The following is a 23,004-nucleotide window of genomic DNA, read 5'->3' on the forward strand; positions in this document are numbered from 1 at the left end:
GTATAACAGTGGTGGTAATGTAATAACATCACACATGTTGATGTCTCTCGTGTCTGATGAAGGTCATGTTCCATTGCCGAAATTTATTACACGAATGTTAATAATATATTTACTGCTTTGCTATGTAGTTTTATTAATACTGTTCAAGAAACTATAATATTCGGTTGCATGATTCAAAAGATATTCTTTTTTTATTTGTTAGCAATCGAAGAACGACTTTAGCAGCAACATGATGCATGTTCAGTGTCTCAACCAAGAACACGTGACAGCTCAATTTACTGATTTCAACTTCCACAACTATTTCGTGGAAGGTCAGACAACATTTTTTCTGTAGAACGTCACGCTTGAACTTGAATGTTATCAGATGATGTTGATGCCCGTATTATACAGGTTTTCCATCGTGTTCGATGGATGTTCCTCTTGCTTTGAAAGGTTGTAACCACTCATAACACTCCATTCAATTGATACATTTTGCCGTATACTTCCTACAACATTCTCAAAGGCTTGTATGTCTCTCGCGATTTGAAGCTAAACTTAATGCACATACGCTACTCTTCCAAAGTTTTCATTTTCGTAATACCACAAAATGACCACAAGTACGGTACACAACTTCACTCCAGCACTCGCTGTTTCATGATGACACAAGGCGGAAAGATGCAAATAACGTTAAAATGCTTGGGAAAATTTCACTATGGGATGCAGGCAAACAAAAGTTCAGTTTCTTTCTGAGCAGACCTCGTGTTGACACTTTTCTACTTCTAGACATAGATAATGAATACCGTATAAGGTGCAGCATAGGTAAACAATTTTTTAATACTAGAAGCACGAAGCGGTCATTTTGATTGCTTCAAGAAATATAATGTATCACTTCTGTAATATTTTCGCTAAAACCCTAAAAATCATTGACTTTTAATATTTTTGTGCCCACCTGTTGATAGCATTAATAATAAGTTTATGGTCCTTTTGACAGGGGTGCTACTGTTAGTTATACCTAGAAGCACGAAGCAGTAATTTTGACTGCCTTATAAAGAGTATAGGAAATTAGTGTTTCTGTTTGTAAGTTACATATGGCAGTATTAAATATTTCTTGTTTCTAGACAAAAGAAAAATTGAACCCTTTATTCATTGTAATTTGAGAGAGAAAAATTTAAGATAACTGATTGTTTTATTAGGTATATTGCGATACATAGTTCCAACTATAACTTCATATTTTTCATTTTGTTATGAGATATCTCTGAGTTTTATGGTCGACAAACAAATTAGTTCAGATACATGCGGCCAATATCTACATGTTAGTGTGCACTTGGACTTGGTTGAGCTGAACCATGTACCTTGACATTTTAGGATAAGAACTCAAGAAATACTTCGAGTGTTACATGATCTCTTAGAAGATGAGTCTGACGATTCGAGTGAAGCTTATGGAAACCGGAGTGATTCCGAACCTGAAGAGAACATGTTATATTCAAGTGATGAAGGAGGGGAAGACAGAGATGGAGATGACGACGCCATTAGCGGTGACAGTTTTATTGCTTCAGATGGAAGATTTTAGAAAAAAATAGATTTCGGACAAAGTGACGTTGACCGTACATCTAAGCAGAATATTGTTCGCCAAGTTCCAGCACCGACAAATTTTGCCAAGTGTCTGAGGAAAAATGTAGTGCTTTTCCTATACTATTTGATACATCTATGATAAGGCATATCCTATGCGCCGTTTCTGATGCATGTAGACAACTGCAGTCAGTAATATGGACTTTTAACTCTTTCAAAACTACAGTCTTATTTGGGTCTTATTATTTATCGACGTGTTTCGGCATTGCCCACTAGGGTCTTGTGCGAAAGATCAACAGGGCCACAATTTATAGTAAAATAATGAGTAGGGATAGGTTCTGTGAAATAAAAGGATACTTGGTACTTGATAAAAAAGGCACAGGATCTGCATGACGTCAACAAAACAAATTCGCAAACGAGTCGGAACTGTGAGATTAGTTTTTTGAGAACGGCGTAAAAATTACAAACCACATGACAACGTGAACTTGACGAGCAAGTTTATCCTACGAAAGTCAGAGTTCGATTTCTGCAATATATGCCAAATAAACCGGATAAATTTGGCATCAAAATCTGGTTATTAGCCGACGTAGAATCCGTCTACTCTCAATGGCTTTCCATATCTGGCCAATTATTGGTAACGTCATCCTGGGACACAGTTAAATGAAATTCTAGTGTCTAGTTTGATAAATCCTTTTATTGGAAAAGGAATAAATGGGACAAATGTAATAACTTCTTCACAACAAGGAAACTAACTGAAAGACCTGTATCACTGTGATGTTTACCGCGATCAGAGTGGTAATGAATTAGCTGTCTACAAATAAAAAAGGAACAAAAGTGTATTTGTGTTGAGTTCCATGCATGAGTCAGTGTCAATGTCCAGGACACTATAAGAAAAAAACGAAACTATAATGTATTACAATCAGATGAAGTTTAGTTTATCATCGTGGATCAGATATTGAAGAAAACAAAGTGAGTTGTGCGTATTGATTCCTGGAAGATGTACAGAGAAGCTACTGGAAAGAAAATTAGTAGGTGACAATATCTCTAACGTTTGGCCGAAAATTTGATTGTCAATGTCACTGAGCTTCCACACGCAACCAAAAAAATGTCAAGAACGTTTGTGTAAAAAAGAAAAGGAAACAGCTAACATGCTACAAGTGTCGAAAGTATGTTTATGGAAGGTATGTAGTGCAGAGATGCGAAAGCGTATTATCTGCACCAAGTGTGGGTGACTTTGTGATGGTTCTCTCCTAAGAAGATATTTTCGAAAGATATCATAGCAAATATTATTTTACAATCAAATTTAAAACCTAAGAGCGACAGTAACCTTTTTTTCTTTCATTACTTTAGAAATACTGATATTAAATTTATTATATTAATAAATATTTTTAATATTATATATTAATGCTCTTTATGTTTATAAATAAAAACAATAAAATAAATAGTATGGTTTCTAGGCTTACCTGTAGATGTGTCTCATTGAGAATGTCAATAAAATAGTCATCGTGTGTTACCATTCTTTTCTATTTTAGTAAAAAACCGAAAACAGTCGATTTGACTGCTTCGTGCTTCTAGGGGGTTCAAAAGATCCGTGCTTCTAGTGTTAATTACTCAAGTTTACTACACCAGTTGAAAATATAAAATACAGTAGTTTCTGACAAATATTAAATAGCTTTTTATAATGGTTCAACTTCTTTTTCAATACAGTAGTTAACCCTACAAAGAACACTTTAGTACACACCTTTTGATCCATTTCCATGTTAATTTGAGAAAATTTTGTTGGAAACTGCTTGTTTTGTTTCAGGAATTATTTTTTGTTTCATGCTGTAAACAAGATATTTGAATACACCCAACAAGAAAAAGTCTAGTCTGGTGACCTTGATGACCACTCAGTTGCTCCTCGTCGTCCTAACTACTTGCTCAGAAAATGAGCATTTAACCATTCCCGAAAATTTAACGGAAGTTGGGCGGTGCATCATCCTAAAGAAAGTAAATGTCATTCTACTTTTGAACTCGGGGCCAGAATTCGGTTTGTATCATATGTTAATAATTATCTATATTAACAGTGCGATGAAAGAATATCGAACTTATTATTCCCATTCAAAAACTGGCAGCTCAAATTGTAATTCCTGGTAATTAACATCTTTTTCCAAAATGACATGTGAGTTAGCTTCGCTCTATTATACACAATTATGGCGATTGTTATGTACATCCAACTTGAAGGTTACTTCATCTGACTACCATATCTTATAAAGAAAAGTCTCATCTTTATTAACTTTGTTCATGAAAATTGTACAAAACCTGAACCGCCTGTCTTCATCTCCATTATGCAGACTTTGTAGCACACGAGGGATATAAAGTCTCATCTTAAGTTTGTTTAAGACTCTACGAACACTTCTATCATTAATACTTTACTCTTAAGAAAGACGTATACTGGATTTTTGAGGAGTACTCAACATGGTTCTCTTACTTCTGCACACTTTTCGACACTTGTTGCTCAAACTGGCTTACCGGATCGTGTGGCATCATTTACACTGTCTATTCTTTCAAACTTCTTTATTCGACTTGTGATATTTCGACTCTGCATCTGTCGAATATTGAATTATGCAGCTAACAAACGATATGTTTCAGCACAATTTTTCTTGTTTTCGTAGTAAACTTGGACCGCTTTCACTCTTTGCATCTCTGTTGATCGCAAGGCCATATTTGTCTTAAATTCTTACAATAAAAAGAAAAAAAGATTTAGTGTAAACCATTTTTAAACTAAACAAACAAACAAGGCAACAATAATATATAATATTGATAATGTGTAATAGAAAACAATGAAAACTAAAAAGGACGTTACTTATGCCGCACATTCTATAAAGTCAAGGCCAGTGCCGTTGATCGTATTGCTAGAAACTTCGGTTTCTTTCTGGCAGACCTCGTATGCAGACATTTTTTACTTCTAGACATAGATAGGAGTACCAAATAATAAGCTTATTTATGAAGCTGAATATTTGTTTGTTAATACACTTCTATCTAACTAGGGAACATACCTTAGGTCAGGAGTTGTCAACCTTTTCCACGACGTACCACCAAAGCATATTAATTATTAATAGTATCACAAGTCGTACGTACACTGACAGCGGCTCGCGTACCAGAAACCCTGACGTACTGATCAAAAATTTTTAAAATGTGGCTTCTGAGGGAAGAAAGGAACGGGTCAAAATTTATGCCAAAAACATAGTATCTAAGAACCCCCGAAAGTTAGAGAAATGAAACTCGATATATGAACTCCTCATTAGAAATAATTGGACACATGTCCCAGCATTGTCAAAAATTCCGCTTCCAAAACAAAGGGGAGGGGCAATTCCAATTTTTCCACATTCAATAACATTAAATAAAACGGAAATTTTGGTAGGTGGACCAACTACAATCCTGCTACTCAATTGTGCTGTAAAGATATTACCAAACTAAATAGCCCAAACCTAACCTGTAATGCATCCACTTTTAAATATATTGTGTTTATCGATGGCTTAATAGTGGATTTTGTGATAGTTTCATAATATATTGGGCAAAATATCAAAATTTAAACTTTATTTAATGTTAACTAGGAACCCATAAATATGTTTGTTTAGTGTATTAATCGTTCTCAATACTTCCGAGCAAGTGACGATGAAAACAGCAGCGACTTGAAAATATTTTAACTGAAATAAATACACAGGTACTTTAAGGTTAGTCATATGTTAAGAAAATTGCGTCAGACGTTTTCTAAAGAACGGCTGTGTTATTTCCTTTTTTTTTCTTAGAAAGTAAAAACAGAAGACAGCCAGGATGAAATTACTCCGATAAATCCACTCATTGAGATCAAGGAAATGGACCTTGATAACCTGAAACACTGGTCTTATGATGATGATAATGAACCTGATTCCGGTGGAAACCAACAGGGTAAAATAAAAGTAAACATTGATACAAACCAAGACGTTGGGATGGATCAAAGGACGTCATGGGAATTAAAAACGGACAGTTTCCTTGATACGTTGGACGAAGATAAAATTGTGATACTTTCGGATCAGGTCTCTGGTGATGAACAGGATGATTACACTGCTACTGATGATACAGCAACTACGCCCACAAAAGATAATGAAAGTCGCTCTGTTGAAAGGACCGAAAATTCTGAGAAGTCAGGAACCACAGCGGAAAGGTGAGTGTTAAATATTTTCCTTATAGTTTATACGCTCGTTGTCTGCTTTAATTCGTCCAGAAAGATGTTTCTGTGAAAATGGTATACACTAAAGTTAAAACGAAAACTGTACAGTTCCTACAGGAAGCACCAAAGTTATTAAATAAGTTTAAGTGTCAAATGTTTCAAAAGAGCTTCTTACTATCATAAATTTCCTACAATTCAAAATTACTTATTTTTAGGTTTGAGTTTACCATAAGTTTGATCAATTTGATTTAAAAAATGGATCGGAGTTAATTTAACCGTATTCTTTTCTTAGTAAGTGTAGTTTTCTTTTTTCAGTATTTGCTTATCTCTACTTCAAATCAAAATAAGGTGTGGCGCCGCGGTGGCTCAGTGGTAGAGCGTTCACCTCTGGTGCTTGGGGTCTCGGGTTCCATCTCAGCCCCCCCATGTGAACTTTGTGGTGGACAAACACCGTGTGCGTGGGCTTTCTCGGAGTTCTCCCGTTCCTCCCACTTTCTTCATTCCACCATTTCATGCATCACTCATCATCACCGTCTCCTTTAGCCTAACCGGCATAACCATGAGACGTAAAACTCAAAAATTTCATTTCGTTTTTTCAAAATAAGGTGTTTCATATTTCATAACCATATCTTATGTTTACCCATGTATACCACTTAAACTAGAAGCTTCGTATTTTTCTTCTTTCTTTTCTTTACTCTTTCTTTGCCTAAAAAGGCACTATCGTAGCTCAATGTTTATAAACACGTACACAATACAATGGAATATTGTTTTATTAACCTTGTTCTTGTATAAGGAAGTGGTAATTATTAATGCTTCATTCGAACGTCAACGTCAGTAATTCCAAGTTTCTTTTTAGAGGAAGACAAAATTTGAAGCTGAGCCCAACTGTGGCTTTCTCTACGCACGGTGAGAAACCTTTAATTTCTAAAAGGAATTACGCGGACCCTTCCGTGTCAAGGGAACACACGACGCCGTTTCCCATTCTGATAAATTCATAGACATGACGAAACGGAACATTAAACTGGAATTAGAGAACGTGTCTAAGTCCTCGACTACAAAATCCCTTTTTCAGTAATTTGAGTTGAGCGTCTTATGCAGCATTGAGGTTATGAAGGTAAGGACTTCACTGTACGTGGGCTTCAACTATGACTGGAGCTTAAATGCGGTGCAATTGGCGGGTGCATCGACTATCGTTTCTTACCACGTTATCTCGTCTCCGTGAAAATTGTATTACAGAACCAAGCCAATGGTCTTGGCTTTTCAGTAATTTCGAAATATTTACTTTAGGCACGCACTGTATCAAAGTTTTAAATGATAATCAAAAACGAAAAGGAATGCTTTCGACTGTTGTTTCGTTGTGAAAATTATTAAACGTTTAACGATCACCCAGCGTTGGGCTGCAATAACTCGGCTTCTGTGAAAAATTGAAAAGCTTGGAATTTCGTACTGTGAAATACCGTATTTTTATGGGTTCTGATGAAATATGATAAATGATTGGTTTCGTAATTGAAATTTAGCGTACTTTTTCAGCAGCGAATCTATATGAGACGTCATCCTACAGTTTTATGGTAGAATCCGAGCCGTCGTCTCGTACAATGTTCTTCTACCGGGAATTGAACCCGAGATTTCCATGCACTGTAGGCGCCTGTGCTACCCACTAGACCAGCGGAAAGGGCAAATACTGTATGTGCTTAAGATAAAATGGTTACATATGTAGTATACCTTAATATATACTCTCATTTAAAAATCATCCAAGCGACAGTTTTTCTTCTTTACAGATGTAATAATACGCTCTTTAAAGAGGGGTTCTCTTCATACCCCAGTTTTCTCCTACCGCATACGAGTATTTTTCTGTGTTATAATAGGGAAAACTAGTTTCTCCTATTTTTTCTCACTCTTTATCTTCATTTCAGATAGTATCCCATTAATATCTAGTAATAAACGAGTTCAGATTTGTGTTGCCTAAATCTTCTGCCACATGTTCTAGCATTTGAGTAATTTTTTGTTCAATTGTATTGTTGTGTGCTGAGTGGTATTTCGTATGGAGTGATCGGATTTGCTGTGTTGTGTATTTTTATGGTAATGTTTCCCGTGCACCTGGGTTTCAAGAAAGTGTTAAATAAATGTACACCTTCAGTTAAAAAGGCTTATGAACTGTACTTTAACTGTAGGGCTGGAGACTAAGGTAAGATTTGGACCCCGCACATATGTTGCATTACTTGTTCCACAAAGGACCTCGCACTTTTCTTATGGAAATTGGCTTTCGGCTAATGTTGTTGAAACTTCGCTGGTTGATAGTTCTTAACATGTAGATCAAAAGTCTCAATGGGCACATAGACCGAAATCCACTCCTTCCCCCCCCCAGAAACCGCCTCCAAGTAGCTGGGGGGATTCAACTGATTTCAGTATGTAAAACAATTTGTTGTTTTAATCAACTCAACTAGGACCCCAAACAACCACATGTTAGACTATAAAAATACCCCACTTGACACCGCCCTTTGCCCCCCACATATCCCCCCCCCGCGAATTACGTAGGTGACTTTGATTCGTTTTAAACGACAATGAAACAATATTCAATAATACTCTCAGAAGCTGAAGCAAACAACGATCCAACTATCTACTGTCCTGGTAAAGACAAGGGACAGGCACCACACCTTTTAAACGAGTAATAATGAGTTTCAACAACATTAGCCGAAAGCCACTTTCCATAAGAAAAGTGCGTACATCCGTAAGGTAATTCGCGGAAGGGGGATATGTGGGGGCAAAGGGCGGTGTCAAGTGCGGTAGTTTGATAGTCTAACATGTGGTTGTTTGAGGTCCTTGTTGAGTTGATTAAAACAACAAATTGTTTTACATGCTGAAATCAGTTCAATCCCCCCCCCCCAGCTACTTGGAGACGGTTTTTTGGTTGGAAGGAGTGGATTTCGGTCTTTGTGCCCTTTGAGACTTTTGATCCACATGGTAAGAACTATCAACCAGCGAAGTTTCAACAACATTAGCCGAAAGCCAATTTCCATAAGAAAAGTGCGTACATCCGTGAGGTAATTCGCGGGGGGGGGGATATGTGGGGGCAAAGGGCGGTGTCAAGTGCGGTAGTTTGATAGTCTAACATGTGGTTGTTTGGGGTCCTTGTTGAGTTGATTAAAACAATATTGTTTTACATGCTGAAATCAGTTCAATCCCCCCCCAGCTACTTGGAGGCGGCTTTTTGGGGGAAGGAGTGGTTTTCGGTCTTTGTGCCCATTAAGACTTTTGATCCACATGTTAAGAACTATCGACAAGCGAAGTTTCAACAACATAAGCCGAAAACCACTTTCCATAAGAAAAGTGCGTAAATCCGTAAGGTAATTCGCGGGGGGGATATGTGGGGGCAAAGGGCGGTGTCAAGTGTGGTAGTTTGATAGTCTAACATGTGGTTGTTTGGGGTCCTTGTTGAGTTGATTAAAACAACAAATTGTTTTACATGCTAAAATCAGTTCAATTCCCCCCCAGCTACCAAAAACCGAGCTACTTACAGGTTTTTTTGGGGGAAGCAGTGGACTTCGGTCTTTGTGCCCACTGAGACTTTTGATCCACATGTTAAGAACTATCAACCAGCGAAGTTTCAACAACATTAGCCGAAAGCCACTTTCCATAAGAAAATTGCGAGGTCCTTTGAGAAACTGGCTACAATGAAAACATAGTTCTATGAAAGTTGCTGTTCCTATGATTTGGCGCGAACAAATATATCATGAACTGACTGTTACTTTTGCTTGACAGATGTAAACGACTTTTTCTCTGAACACCAGATTCGTACCCTATTTAAAGTCAGCTATTCGACTAGTCCCCCACATTGGAGATCTTCCAGCATCTAAAGCTCCAGAACATTACACTATTGATTCAGAAGAAAATACCTCAGACGTTCCAAGCAACGGGGAAAGTGTAGACTTTCACCCATCTGCATCCCAGTCAACGTCACCTTACTTTATCACACAAGAAGAGCTTAACTGTCTTATACGAGACTTATATCTTCCTTAAAGAATAGCAGAAGTGGTGGGCTCCGGGCTTCAAGGTTGGAATCTGCTAGCTCAAGATATTAAAATCAATTTGGTTATAAAACGACAAAGGCATTTTGAGGGATAGTTTGTTGAAAACAGAGGCATTGTTTATTACAAAGATTTTGATGGCTTATTTCAGTCTTTGGGATATGAATATAACCCAACCGAGTGGTGCTTGTTTATTGACAGCTCGAAACTAAGTATGAAGGCAGTGCTTCTCTACATTGGAAATGTGAACCCTCCATAGCACGCATGGCCAATTGTAACATCAAGGCACGCGCGCGGATTCTTACTCCGCAATATTTATTTATAGGCCTATATCTTAATTTTAATGTGTATTTTGTTTTGAAGCGATATTAAACTGTTTCATATTTCTTTTGCAACGTTTTTGACAATTGCGCATGTATATTTTACAGCACAAACTATTTTAACAGTTCTAAGGAAACTAAAATTTCTTTATCCGCGGAGTGTGACTGCACGGCGCGTGCGATGGCAGATATCCATCTGTTTCTGTAGCATGCGGAGCTCATAAAAAGGACATGTAAAGTTATAAGTGCAATATTGGACTTCATTGAATATAAAAATTTCAAACTGACACGCCATCATATTCATTCGTCTTGCAAATAAAGTCAGAAAAATAAACACACTGCAGAACAAGTATGCACATATTTAATATAAAAACAAATTTACACGTGACGTTTTGATATTCTAGCCAAGATCCACATTAGAATGTATACTCATGTCCAAAATGATTGTCGCATATCTATAACTGTTTTCTTGTAGGAATGTAATTTGATAATGATTTTGCAGGCTACTTGTTTTCTTGTAGGAATGTAATTTGATAATGATTTTGCAGGCTACTTTTAATACTGATACTATGTGTATAATCGGAAAATGCATATTTGTGGTAAATTTCATAGGAAAAGAATCATAAATACGAAAATTAGAATGAGTAAAACAAAATGTTGCTAAATGGAGAAGAAAGTTTTATTTTGGCTTTATTGTTCTTATTTACCGCTCTTTTGACATGAAATTTTCCACATACATGTCTTTGCCGATTATACACATATTAACATTATAAGAAATACCGGGCGAATTCGTTATCAAATTATATTCCTACAATAACATATTTATTGACATGCGACAATAATTTTGATTGAGTTGAGTTGAGTTGATTTTAGTTTAGCGTCCCTTTCAGCAGCGAGGCTATATGAGACGTGGACCTACTGATTAACGTGGAATCCGAACCACATGAGCTCCCGCCGGGAATCGAACCCGGGTCTCCCACGCCAAAGGCGCGTACGCTAACCACTTAGCCACGAAGGAGCTCAACAATAATTTTGAATATAAGTGAATATCTGATGAGGATCTCCGCTAGAAGATCGAAACGTCACGTGTAAATGTGTTTTTTATATTAAATAAGTGCAGTCTTGTTCAGCAGTGTGTTTATTTTTCTATAAAAATTTCAAATGGCATGGGTGAAGGGACTTTAAAGTTATTGGTATTCTCACAGAACTGCAACAACGATACCAAAGTATTGTTGTCTTTTTATGTGAGTGGAAGAGCCGTGACAAACTAAACCATTGTGTCCTTAAATACGGGCCTCAAAGACAAGATTTCATTCCTGGCACCAGGAAAATATCTCGTAAACCAATTATGAATCATAAAAATGTATTTTTGCCACCATTACACAACAAACTTGGGTTGATGACAATGTTTGTTAAAGCACTAGATAGAGAAGGTATTGCTTTCACACCTTAAGGAGAAATCCCTGAACTTAAGAATAAGTATTTGTTGGTCCACAGATTAAAACAGTCATGCAGAATGAAGACTTTGATTCTAAACTCTCAGATATTGAGAAATTAGCTTGGATGTAATTTAAACCGGTTTATTCAGGATTCCTTGGAAATGTAAAAGCTGAAAAGTATGAAGTCATTATTAGTGACATGATGCGAAGTTTTCAACTCATGGGATGCAACATATTAAAATTACACTTCTTGCACTCACATGCTGACTTTTTCCCTCAAAACTTCGGTGTAGTAAGTGATGAACACGGAGAAGGGTTTCATTAGCACATTGTCACATTGGAAAAGCGTTACAGTGGCAAATGGACTGAAAGTATCTTAGTAGTAATTGCCAAACTTGGCCTAACTTTGGACTTTGACCCCGACATTTATGACGTCATAGGTCAAAGGTCAATGACCTTGGCCCAGGGTCAATGACCGAGGGGTACTTAGGACCACCCCCTCTAAATTTTGGCAGGGGTACCTAGGCCCACCCCCTAAATTTTGGCAGGGGTACATAGGACCACCCCCCTTAAATTTTGGAAATTGCCAAATCTAAAAATTGTGGTAGCCTAGGACCACAGTATGTACTTCTATCAGTATTGGGTGTCTATGTCGTTCCCTTTCATGGGTAAAAAATTGCCAAAAATTCAAATTTCGGGGGTTTTTGACCTAATTTATCCCTTTGATGAGGTGTTATTACCTTATATAGTTATATGGGCGTATACAGGGGTCCATTACCTTTCATAAGACATGGGTATATTAATGCACCCCTTGAAAAATTTGGGAGGGATACCTTGGCCCACTCCTTAAGTTTCGCAAATTGACCAATTTAAACATTGGGTATTATAGTACAGGACCCTAATATGTATCATGATAAATTTGGGTGGTCCACCTCATTCCCTTTTAGGGGTACAAAATTGCCAAAAATATAAACGTAAGCAATACGTTGTACCACGTGTTTGGTTTTCGACCTAATTTATCTCCTTGGATGAGGTCCTATTACCTTATATGGTTATATGGTCATGTATAGGGGGTCCATTACCTATCATAAGACATAGGTACATCTGTGCACCCCTTTAAATTTTTGGGAGGGGTACCTTGGCCCACCCCTTTAATTTTGGAAATTGCCCAATTTAAACATTTGATATTATAGTATAGGACACTAATATAGATCACTATAAATTTGGATGGTTCACCTCGTTCCCTTTTAGGGGTACAGAATTGCCAAATTTTAGTACAACCACGTGTTTGGTTTTTAGCCCAATTTATCCCCTTTGATGAGGTTCTAATACCTTACATGGTCATGTATAGGGGTCCATTATGTATCATAAGACATGGGTACATTGGTGCATCCCTTTAAAATTTTGGGAGGGGTACCTTGGCCCACCCCTTAATTTTTAGAAATTGTGCAATTTAAACGTTTGGTATCATAGTATTGGACCTCAATATGTATCATGATAAATTTGGGTGGACCATCTCGTTCCCTTTTAGGGGTACAAAATTGCCAAAATATAAACGTAAGAAATACGTTGTACCACGTGTTTGGTTTTTTGGTCCATTTTATCCCCTTTGATGAGATCCTATGATTACAGGGGTCCATTTCCTATCATAAGACATGGGTATATTGTTTCACCCTTCTTAAAATTTGGCAAGGAGTCCACTGAAATTGTCCAGTTTAAGCATAGTACAGGACCTCAATATGTTTCGATGGTCCTATTGGCAAATTTTTTAGTACAACCACATGTTCGGTTATTGACTCAATTTATCTTATTTGATAAGGTATGGACGGGTATCCCCTTTCAATTTGGTAGGACCCTTCGGGTGTAGTACGGTCACGTGATCGATGATTTTGTTTTGATGCGAGACTAGGTCCCTGGTGAATGTTCTCTAGGAATTAGGTGGAAACTTTGAAAGGAAAGATTCATGGCATTTAACTTTTTTTTTCAACTTTCAAACTAAAAAAAAATCAAACCAAACTTTTCAAAACAAAAATTGAAACGAAAACTTTTAAACGAAAATATTGAAACTAAAAAATTTTCAAAACAAAAATTTGAAACGAAAACTTTTGAAAAATTTTCAAACTAAAAATTTTCAAACAAAAATTTTGAAACGAAAAATTTTCAAACAAAAATTTTGAAACGAAAAAAAATTTTCAAACTAAAGAATTTTGAAAACAAAAAATTTGAAGCAATATTTTTTGAAACGAAAAAAAATTTCAAACTAAAAATTTGAAACAAATTTTGAAAAAAAAATTTCAAACAAAATTTTTGAAACAAAAATTTCAAAAACAAATTTCAAACGAAAAATTTTCAAATAGAATTTAAATCAAACAGTGATCAGCTTTCACGGTTAACCATTAAACTTTATCCGATTTTAAGTATTCGATTAACAAATAAACGGTTTTCAACTATTCGATTAACAAATAAACGGTTTTTCAACAATTCGATAAACAGATGAACGGATTTTCCGTTTCTCGCCAACATTTACCAGTGAGTGCAAGAATTTACAAACTAAAACAAAAAAAATTGTACTCGCTTTAAATACGCATCATTTTCAAAACAAGGTGTTAGTGTTCATCATGAATACACAGTGGAAACAGCCATTTACTTGTATTCTCGCAGGACCTAGTGGGTGTGGAAAAACGTATTTTGTGAAGCGATTACTGTCACATCTCCCAACCATGATCAATGCAAAATTTCGTAAGATATACTGGTATTGTGCAGAATGGCAAGACGTGTATGCAACAATGCCAGTTCCAGTAGAATTTCACGAAGGACTTCCACGAATGAAAGATTTTCAGCCTCAAGATGGACCACTTTTGATTATTATTGATGACCATATGCGAGAAGTGAATAGTGGTATTGTTGATATGTTCACAAAAGGATCGCATCATCGAAATATTAGTGTGATTTTTGTAACACAAAATGTATTTCATCAAAGTAAAGCAAATAGAACTATGAGTTTAAATTGTTCGTATTTGGTGTTTAAAAATCTACGTGACAAGTCACAAATCAAGGATATGAGTTATCAAATCATGCCTGAGCATCCACTGTTTCTACAAGAAAGTTATGCAGACGCATCAAGAAATCCACATGGCTATTTACTGATGGATCTTAAACAAGATACACCCGATGAAATGCGATTTCGTACAAATATTTTTCCCGACGATTTGCATCATTATGTTTACGTACCAACAAAACATGTTTAAATTATTGTGCATGTGAAAAGAATGACTTAGTCTGTCACGATGTCTCCTACAGTGAAACACGCTGATCTGCTACGTGCTCTGCACAGAGCTAAACCAAGATTGCGTAAAGCTATTATTGCCAATGCAGACACTTCACTAATTCATAGTATTTGTGAATGTTGTTATAATGTCTTAAAAGGCAATGTTCCACTGACAAGTGCGCAGAAGTCAAGATTAAAGCGTTACAAGAACACGCTCCGCTATCTCGTAGACAATACAAAATTATTGGATAAAAAGAAGAAACATTTAGCCGTACAACAAGGAAGATTCTTACCTGCATTACTTGCACCTATTGTAGGAAGTATGTTATCCAGTATTTTGTTTAAACAATAAACATCATGGAAAATAGTAAGAAGATGGTTTTAGTGCCACCAGAAATGCTTCAACGAATGCATGCATCATCATCCCGTGCGAATGAAAATGGAGAATCTAATCTCGATCGTGAAATGCAATCTATATTGAATACATCGTATCCAAGTGATGAAGAAAAATGGAATCTGTAGAATAGAATATTACAGAAATATCTTTATGTGATACGTAAACAAGAAGAACCAATACCACTTACAATTACATCAATGAAACCTGATGGTGACGTCCCGAATGTTGACGATAACACTAAACAAGAAATTTTAGCCGCAATACCACAAATGTATCGTAAGAAAGCCGAACTACTATTCCGTCGTTTAAAACAAGATGACGCAATTACGTGGGATCATAAAGGAACAGTGTACATCAATGATAATAAACTACATGGATCCAATATTGTAGATTTAATGTGCGATGTGACTCGACCGAGGAAACATTCTAATCCTCAAGGCTGGGAATTGTTTGCAACTACCTCGCATCGTCAAACACACCTCAAGAATTGATTGGTAATCCACAAAGATTAAACTATATTATCAAGCATAATAGTACAACAGCATCTGAAGGATCTGCACCCAAAACCGGCACCTGAATTATTTTCTTCCGGAGAAGAAGAAGAAGATGATGATGATGATGTTTTAGAAGTCCGACCGAAAAGAAAACGTATTATTCCAAAATGGTCAACGTACAAACCATGAACAAAAAGTTGAAATCCATTTATTACAATCCTGCACATCCTGCATCATTTTCTACTGCAAAGAAGTTATGGCAAGCCACAGGAAAATCTATACCTCTAGCCAAAATAAAACTTTGGTTAAACAAACAACCTACCTACGCGTTACATCGTCCTGTACGTCGTCGTTTCCGTAGAGATTTTTATCTTGTTAACAATATTGATGATCAATGGGAATGTGATTTAAATGATTTACAATCACTTCAAAACTATAATGACAATTACCGCTATATTCTTACAGTGATTGATGTGTTTAGTCGGTACGGATGGGCTGTACCACTAAAATCAAAAAGTGCCGAGGATATAGTGAATGCATTTGAAATGATTTTCCAGGACAGGAAACCAATTGTGCTACGTAGTGATCAAGGAACTGAATTTACCAACAAGACAGTACAAAAGTTTCTCAGGAAACACAACGTGCAACATGTTACAATAAAGGATCCAGATATTAAAGCCAGCATCGCAGAAAGATTTAATCAGACATTGAAACATCGTATGTGGAAATACTTTACCAAATATCAAACATACAATTACATCAAAGTATTGCCTTTACTTGTAAAAGCATACAATGAAAGTCGGCATTCCAGTATTAAAATGGCACCTGCAAACGTTTCTCAGGACCACCGAAACATATTGAGGTCCTGTACTATGCTTAAATTGGACAATGTCATTGGACTCCTTGCCAAATTTTAAGAAGGGTGAAACAATATACCCATGTCTTATGATACGAAATGGACTCCTGTAATCATAGGATCTCATCAAAGGGGATAAAATGGACCAAAAAACCAAACACGTGGTACAACGTATTTCTCACGTTTATATTTTGGCAATTTTGTACCCCTAAAAGGGAACGAGATGGTCCACCCAAATGTATCATGATACATATTGAGGTCCAATACTATGATACCAAATGTTTAAATTGGACAATTTCTAAAAATGAAAGGGTGGGCCAAGGTACCCCTCCCAAAATTTTAAAGGGATGCACCAATGTACCCTTGTCTTATGATAGATAATGGACCCCTATACATGACCATGTAACCATATAAGGTATTAGAACCTCATCAAAGGGGGATAAATTGGGCTAAAAACCAAACACGTGGTTGTACTAAAATTTGGCAATTCTGTACCCCTAAAAGGGAACGAGGTGAACCATCCAAATTTATAGTGATCTATATTAGTGTCCTATACTATAATACCAAATGTTTAAATTGGGCAATTTCCAAAATTAAAGGGGTGGGCCAAGGTACCCCTCCCAAAAATTTAAAGGGGTGCACAGATGTACCTATGTCTTATGATAGGTAATGGACCCCCTATACATGACCATATAACCATATAAGGTAAAAGAACCTCATCCAAGGAGATAAATTAGGTCGAAAACCAAACACGTGGTACAACGTATTGCTTAGGTTTATATTTTGGCAATTTTGTACCCCTAGAAGGTAATGAGGTGGACCACCCAAATTTATCATGATACATATTAGGGTCCAGTCCTGTAATACAAAGTGTTTAAATTGTTCAATTTCCAAAATTTAAGGGGTGGACCAAGGTACCCCTCCCAAATTTTTCAAGGGGTGCATTAATATACCCATGTCTTATGAAAGGTAATGGACCCCTGTATACGCCCATATAACTATATAAGGTAATAACACCTCATCAAAGGGGATAAATTAGGTCAAAAACCTCCGAAATTTGAATTTTTGGCAATTTTTTACCCATGAAAGGGAACGACATAGACACCCAATACTGATAGAAGTACATACTGTGGTCCTAGGCTACCACAATTTTTAGATTTGGCAATTTCCAAAATTTAAGGGGTATGGTCCTATGTACCCCTGCCAAAATTTAGGGGGTGGGTCAAGGTACCCCTGCTAAAATTTAGAGGGGGTGGTCCTAAGTACCCCTCGATCATTGACCCCGTGCCAAGGTCATTGACCTTTGACCTATGACGTCATAAATGTCGGGGTCAAAGTCCAAAGTTAGGCCAAGTGGGGCAATTACTACTATCTTGCTCAATATTGCTGGTCTATCGTCAGAGAAATTCCAGAAGATATCTACAAGTGGAAACGACCAAAGCAAGTATTCTAAAGGGTAAATCAACAAAACTTAGTATAATACGCCTTCCCAGCCCTATATTAGATAATAAATATACTTAAATATGTACATTTCGTATAATGCGTTGTGGTCTGGCCAACAAAACGTGACGTGATGGAACATTTTGGTTTCCACCAATGAATTCAACACCTGTCATTTAGTTAAAATCAAACCATTTCACTTGAAAGACAAAAAAGTTTTAATGTGTTGCACAGTGTTATCACTATACCTTGACAAAAGCTTTTTGACAAAATTTTCGCTTCCATTTCTATTGTTCTCGCACTGAGCAAATAACTCGCCATTTCCGACGAAAATGTGTCTGATAAAGTCAAAGCTCATACTACAAACAATCAGTACCTTTCAAACTGTATCTTTCTGAAATACAACCCAATCAACATCATCCAAATCTCAGTACCGTAGCCACTAAACTTCTATAGTCAGATTCTTAGTAACACAAATGCCGAAGCATTAAGACTTCATCACCAGTTTCATTTTATAATCAGAAAGTACATCTTAGATTGTAAACATAGTGGATTGTCTAGGATTTAAAAATTTGAAAAACGATCCGCTCTGTTCGTATAAAATTGCTCATTGTATTACGTGAAGCGAATACACAGCTGTCCTACTAATTCACAAGACTTCTCTTCACTCAAATATAAATCGAATGAAGTACCTTTGCACCCTCAGAATCTAGGCACACACAACCTGTTAACGTAGTAAATTTTTCACCTAGCGATTGACAGTCAACTATCAATCACTCAGAACCTCTCTTTGTTCATTCTTCAACAGAAATGAAGCACAGAACGAGCTTTCCGTAATACCGTGTCGACATTTTCAATAGTCCAACACACAGTCTCCGCTGCTTTCAACAGGATTTGAAACACGTTCTTCCGACACGATTCCATCACCATAATCGGTCCGATGAAGGCAATGTTACATTTTCCAAAATATTTACAATGATGTTAGTAATATATTCAGTTCTTTGTGGAGTTTGTTTTATTAATATTTGTTGAATATTTCCAATAATGAAAAATATGTAAGTAATTTCCTTGTCAGACGTCTAGTATACAACGCTACCAGTCATTAGTTATTATATCGCACCTTCTTTAGGTTTGTTTGTTTGAGTGCGCTGATGCCATGTCTTTTCTCGTTTGTTAAATCTATGCAACCAATCAACTTTTTACTCTAGGAAATAATCAACCCTTTCACCTCCTGGTGTTGTAAGCGGAATTTTCTCAACCAACTGAAGGAGACTTCACAATAATTTTCATACGTTCATATAAACGTTCCGAAATGTTCCACTTTTCCTTTCTTCTATCATTAGCGGTTCGTGTCACCAAGCCAGTCTTCTATTTAGCCAATGTATTTCACGAGAATTTCATGTGGAAATACCAATTAACTGTTGTTACAATCACACAAATCGTTTTAAGTGCTAACAGGAACCCTTGTAGTAGTTTCTGACGAGTTCAGTTGGGCTTCTTATTTGTGTTCCATCTTCTCAGACCAAAACTTCCAGTTAATACAAACCATCTTCTCTTTTTTTTTCTGTTAGTGCATACCAGTGACTCGTTAAGTTGGTGCTACAGACATTCTTGTGGAGTTCAATCATGTATTTTCCCTGTGTGTGTTTAATTGTTCTTCATAGATGTTTAAGCTGCATTAGTATCAATCATTAGTGAGTATAGTATAATTGTGTATAATTTTATTATCTGTAAGATGAAAAAGCATTTTATTCCTCAGCCAATGTTTTATTATTATTATTATTATTATTATTATTATTATTATTATTATTACCCTTATTACTAATTACTGTAAGGTCCTTTATTTAGTAGGTCAGTTGTCTAAAACTTGAAGGTTGTACTTCTATTATGACAAACCTTGGCCAAAATTGAGATTAATTTTCCATTTTACATGGTGCGTAAAAAAGATTTTTGAAATAGTGAACTGTGAACATTTTAAGAACATAAGAAATATTAATTTTGTAGAGAGTACTTCCCAAATGTCACATTTTATTTCCTCATGCAATTTAGCATCAAAATGTGTCTGATCTAAGTTGTTAAAAAGTAAGTGTGCTACGTTATTCTTTCTTGTATGCTTCGATAAGAGAGATAAATTACATATAGTTTGTCGTATGATTTAATTTGCCTTTGGGTTCTTTTTGCTGCAGATATTTACTACAAAAGTACCTTTTGTAAACGAAACCAGAAGGAACTCAAATACGACAGTTGCAGGAAATAGGTGGAAAAGTTTCGTTGCGAACAGATACCGTTAGCTTCGTAGCCGACAACACGTGCTATTTACCTTTTCAGTGCAGTGACTCACATAGAACAGCAATAAAGGACATTGTGGGACTTATTTACTTCGCTTTACAAGAATTGTAAATAGGGGGGATGAAGTTGACCGTTGAGACTCCTTCATATTTACTGGCTGAGAGGACACTCACAGTACATCGTTTCCCAAACTTTTAAATTTTTCACATTCGGAGCGAGATCTAACTGACAATAATTACAAGAGTACTCACGATCAGGCAAGTTCGCGGTGAGGTGAGGTGATTTTAGTTTAGCGTCCCGTTCACCAGCGAGGCTATATGAGACGTGGACCTATTGATTAACGTGGAATCCGAACCACATGAGCTCACGCCGGGAATCGAACTCAGGTCTCCCACGCCAAAGGCGCGTACGCTAACCGCTTAGCCACGAGGGAGCTCCAGGCAAGTTCGCCTCTGCCCCCTTAGTTCGAAAATTCTAGAATCTATTGGCCGCTTACCTCAGGTGATGTAATAGACACATTTAGTCCTGAATTGATTTAATTTGAATGCTCTATACTATAGAATATTTTATAGTAGTGACACTGTGAGTATTGAAACATATATCCCATTCTTTGAACCTACTGATAGTTTACACATATATGCACTTATCACTCAACAAATAGAGATGTTCACTTGGAGATTAATATCGGTCTTCATTTAATCGATACACGCGAGAAGAGAATGTGTTATTCCTTACATAGCTACATAAAAGGAAACCATAGAAGTCCCAGTAAGGACTTCCTGATTTTGACAAATGTCAGGGAAGCTGAAAGAAATTAGTATTCCTGAACAACTGCATGATGTTTCTATCGTCTTCTATATATACATATACAGGGTGTTAATGAACTAAACTGTCAAATTGTAAGAGGTGATTCCTCACTTCAAAATAAGAGAAAAAGTTCATATGGACCTGTGGGAAAAAGTGCATAGTTTTAGAGCTAGGGCTGCCTAAAGTCGCGAAAATGTCAAATTTCAAGAGGCCTTATTTCGAATTCAAGAAACTGTGGATGGTGGTCCTTATGAATGTAAAGGAAGTCATGCATACGCAGCCCAAAAATGCACATTTTATTAAGGTTCAATGGGTGTACAGACTATTCTCTGCAGGGTAAGATTACAAGACATGCCATCAACCGAATTTTAAGATATGGTCTGCCATTATGATTGTTTCTAAGTAGGCAAACGATCAGTCTTGATAGCAGTGAACACAGATTCCTTTGGCGCGATGTCGGAAGTGTTAATTATCGTCAGCGGCACGGTCTCTCGTATTCCAGAAAACGCATGCTGCGATGTTTCCTTTTACGCTTATAAGTGAAGAAAACGTGAAATAAAACGTGACGAAATTTATCACATCACACGTTATTCTGAACACAAAAAACATGGAGCCGCCGTTTCCTTACACTTCCGACTTCCCTCCGAAGAATTGGATATCCATTGTTGTCAAGGCTTACCTTCTGCCTACTTTGGATCCTCCTTGAAATCAGGGTATATCTGAAAACTGTATTGAGAGCATATCTCAGAATAACACCTTGTAGGGAATACCCTGTAGACGGATTGAAAATACATTAAATATGCACTTTTGGATTCTGTATGCGTTGCCTCCTTTACGCTGATAAGGACCACCATCCACAGTTTCTGAAATTCAAAATAGAGCCTCTTAAAATTTAGCTTTTTCGTGATTTCGGACTGCCCTAGCTCTGAAACTATACACTTCTCGCCATAGATCCATATGTTTTTTTTTTTTGCTTTTTTTATGTGAGCAATCACCTATTACAGTTTGTCGGTATATTTCATTAACTCTCTCTCTCTCTCTCTCTCTCTATATATATATATATATAGTCGAAAATTCAAAACCTGCTATGTGACATTTTCGGCCATTTCGAGATAGTAGTACTATCTGGTCCAGCTTTTAGACTCTTTTAGACTCTAATTTATTATTACTTGAGAAGGTGTCAAGTTACGTGCAGCATTAGATATTACTCATAACATCACCTTTATAAAGCGTAAAATCTAACCAGGATACTGTTTTTCGCTTCTCCTAAAAAATGCACATAGCAGGTTTTGAATTGCCGACAACGCTGAGAAAGCCTCTCTTACACAGAGTGAAGATAGTTCGGACCAGCTCCGTTTGCAGGCTGAAACATTGCCGATTCTTCATTATGCAGTTTCCTTTCCACAACGACAGCAGACATTGTTTTGTGAAATTGCACTTGTGAAATACATTATTTTTATTATTATCATTATTATTATTATTATTATTATTATTATTATTATTATTATTATTATTGCGGCCGAATACTAAAATGCTCTTCAGCGCAAAGCGAAATGGTACTTTCTGAAATCATGAATATTTTTCTTTTCAGGGTGGAGTAATTAATAACGAAGTTCATATGTTTCTGTGATCACCGTCGGTGATTAACGTTTTCTGGCGTTTTATCCATTACCTATTTACGCGTATGTAATACTTATTTATTTTCAAAATGTTATGTAACTTGGTGCGCAGTATACATGAAATGTTTCGTGCAGCTATAGAAAACTAATCGTGATTTCACTTAAGTCAGTGCATACAACACATGCATTTCACGATAATTGCAATAATATGGGACAGGCGTCCCACATATATCACAGTAAAAGTTCGTTACACACTTCCACAGTCAACGTTACACACTGTTTGGAATTAGGAAAGCTTATCTGGAATACC

General features: G+C 36.6%; 1 protein-coding gene across 2 annotated transcripts in view; it reads left to right on the top strand.

Annotated features, from left to right (window-relative positions):
* Window positions 1-23,004, top strand: part of LOC145691057 (uncharacterized) — a 235,495-nt gene that overhangs the window by 206,765 nt on the left and 5,726 nt on the right. For both annotated transcript variants that reach the window (XM_081766699.1, XM_081766697.1), the window contains exon 3: window positions 5,340-5,734. In XM_081766699.1, coding sequence (XP_081622825.1) covers window positions 5,340-5,734 — 395 coding nt within the window. The remainder of the gene's footprint in view (window positions 1-5,339; window positions 5,735-23,004) is intronic.

The sequence above is a fragment of the Thermobia domestica genome, chromosome 7 (assembly GCF_964235325.1).
Source record: "Thermobia domestica chromosome 7, izTheDome1.hap1.1, whole genome shotgun sequence".
Lineage (NCBI taxonomy): Eukaryota > Metazoa > Arthropoda > Insecta > Zygentoma > Lepismatidae > Thermobia > Thermobia domestica.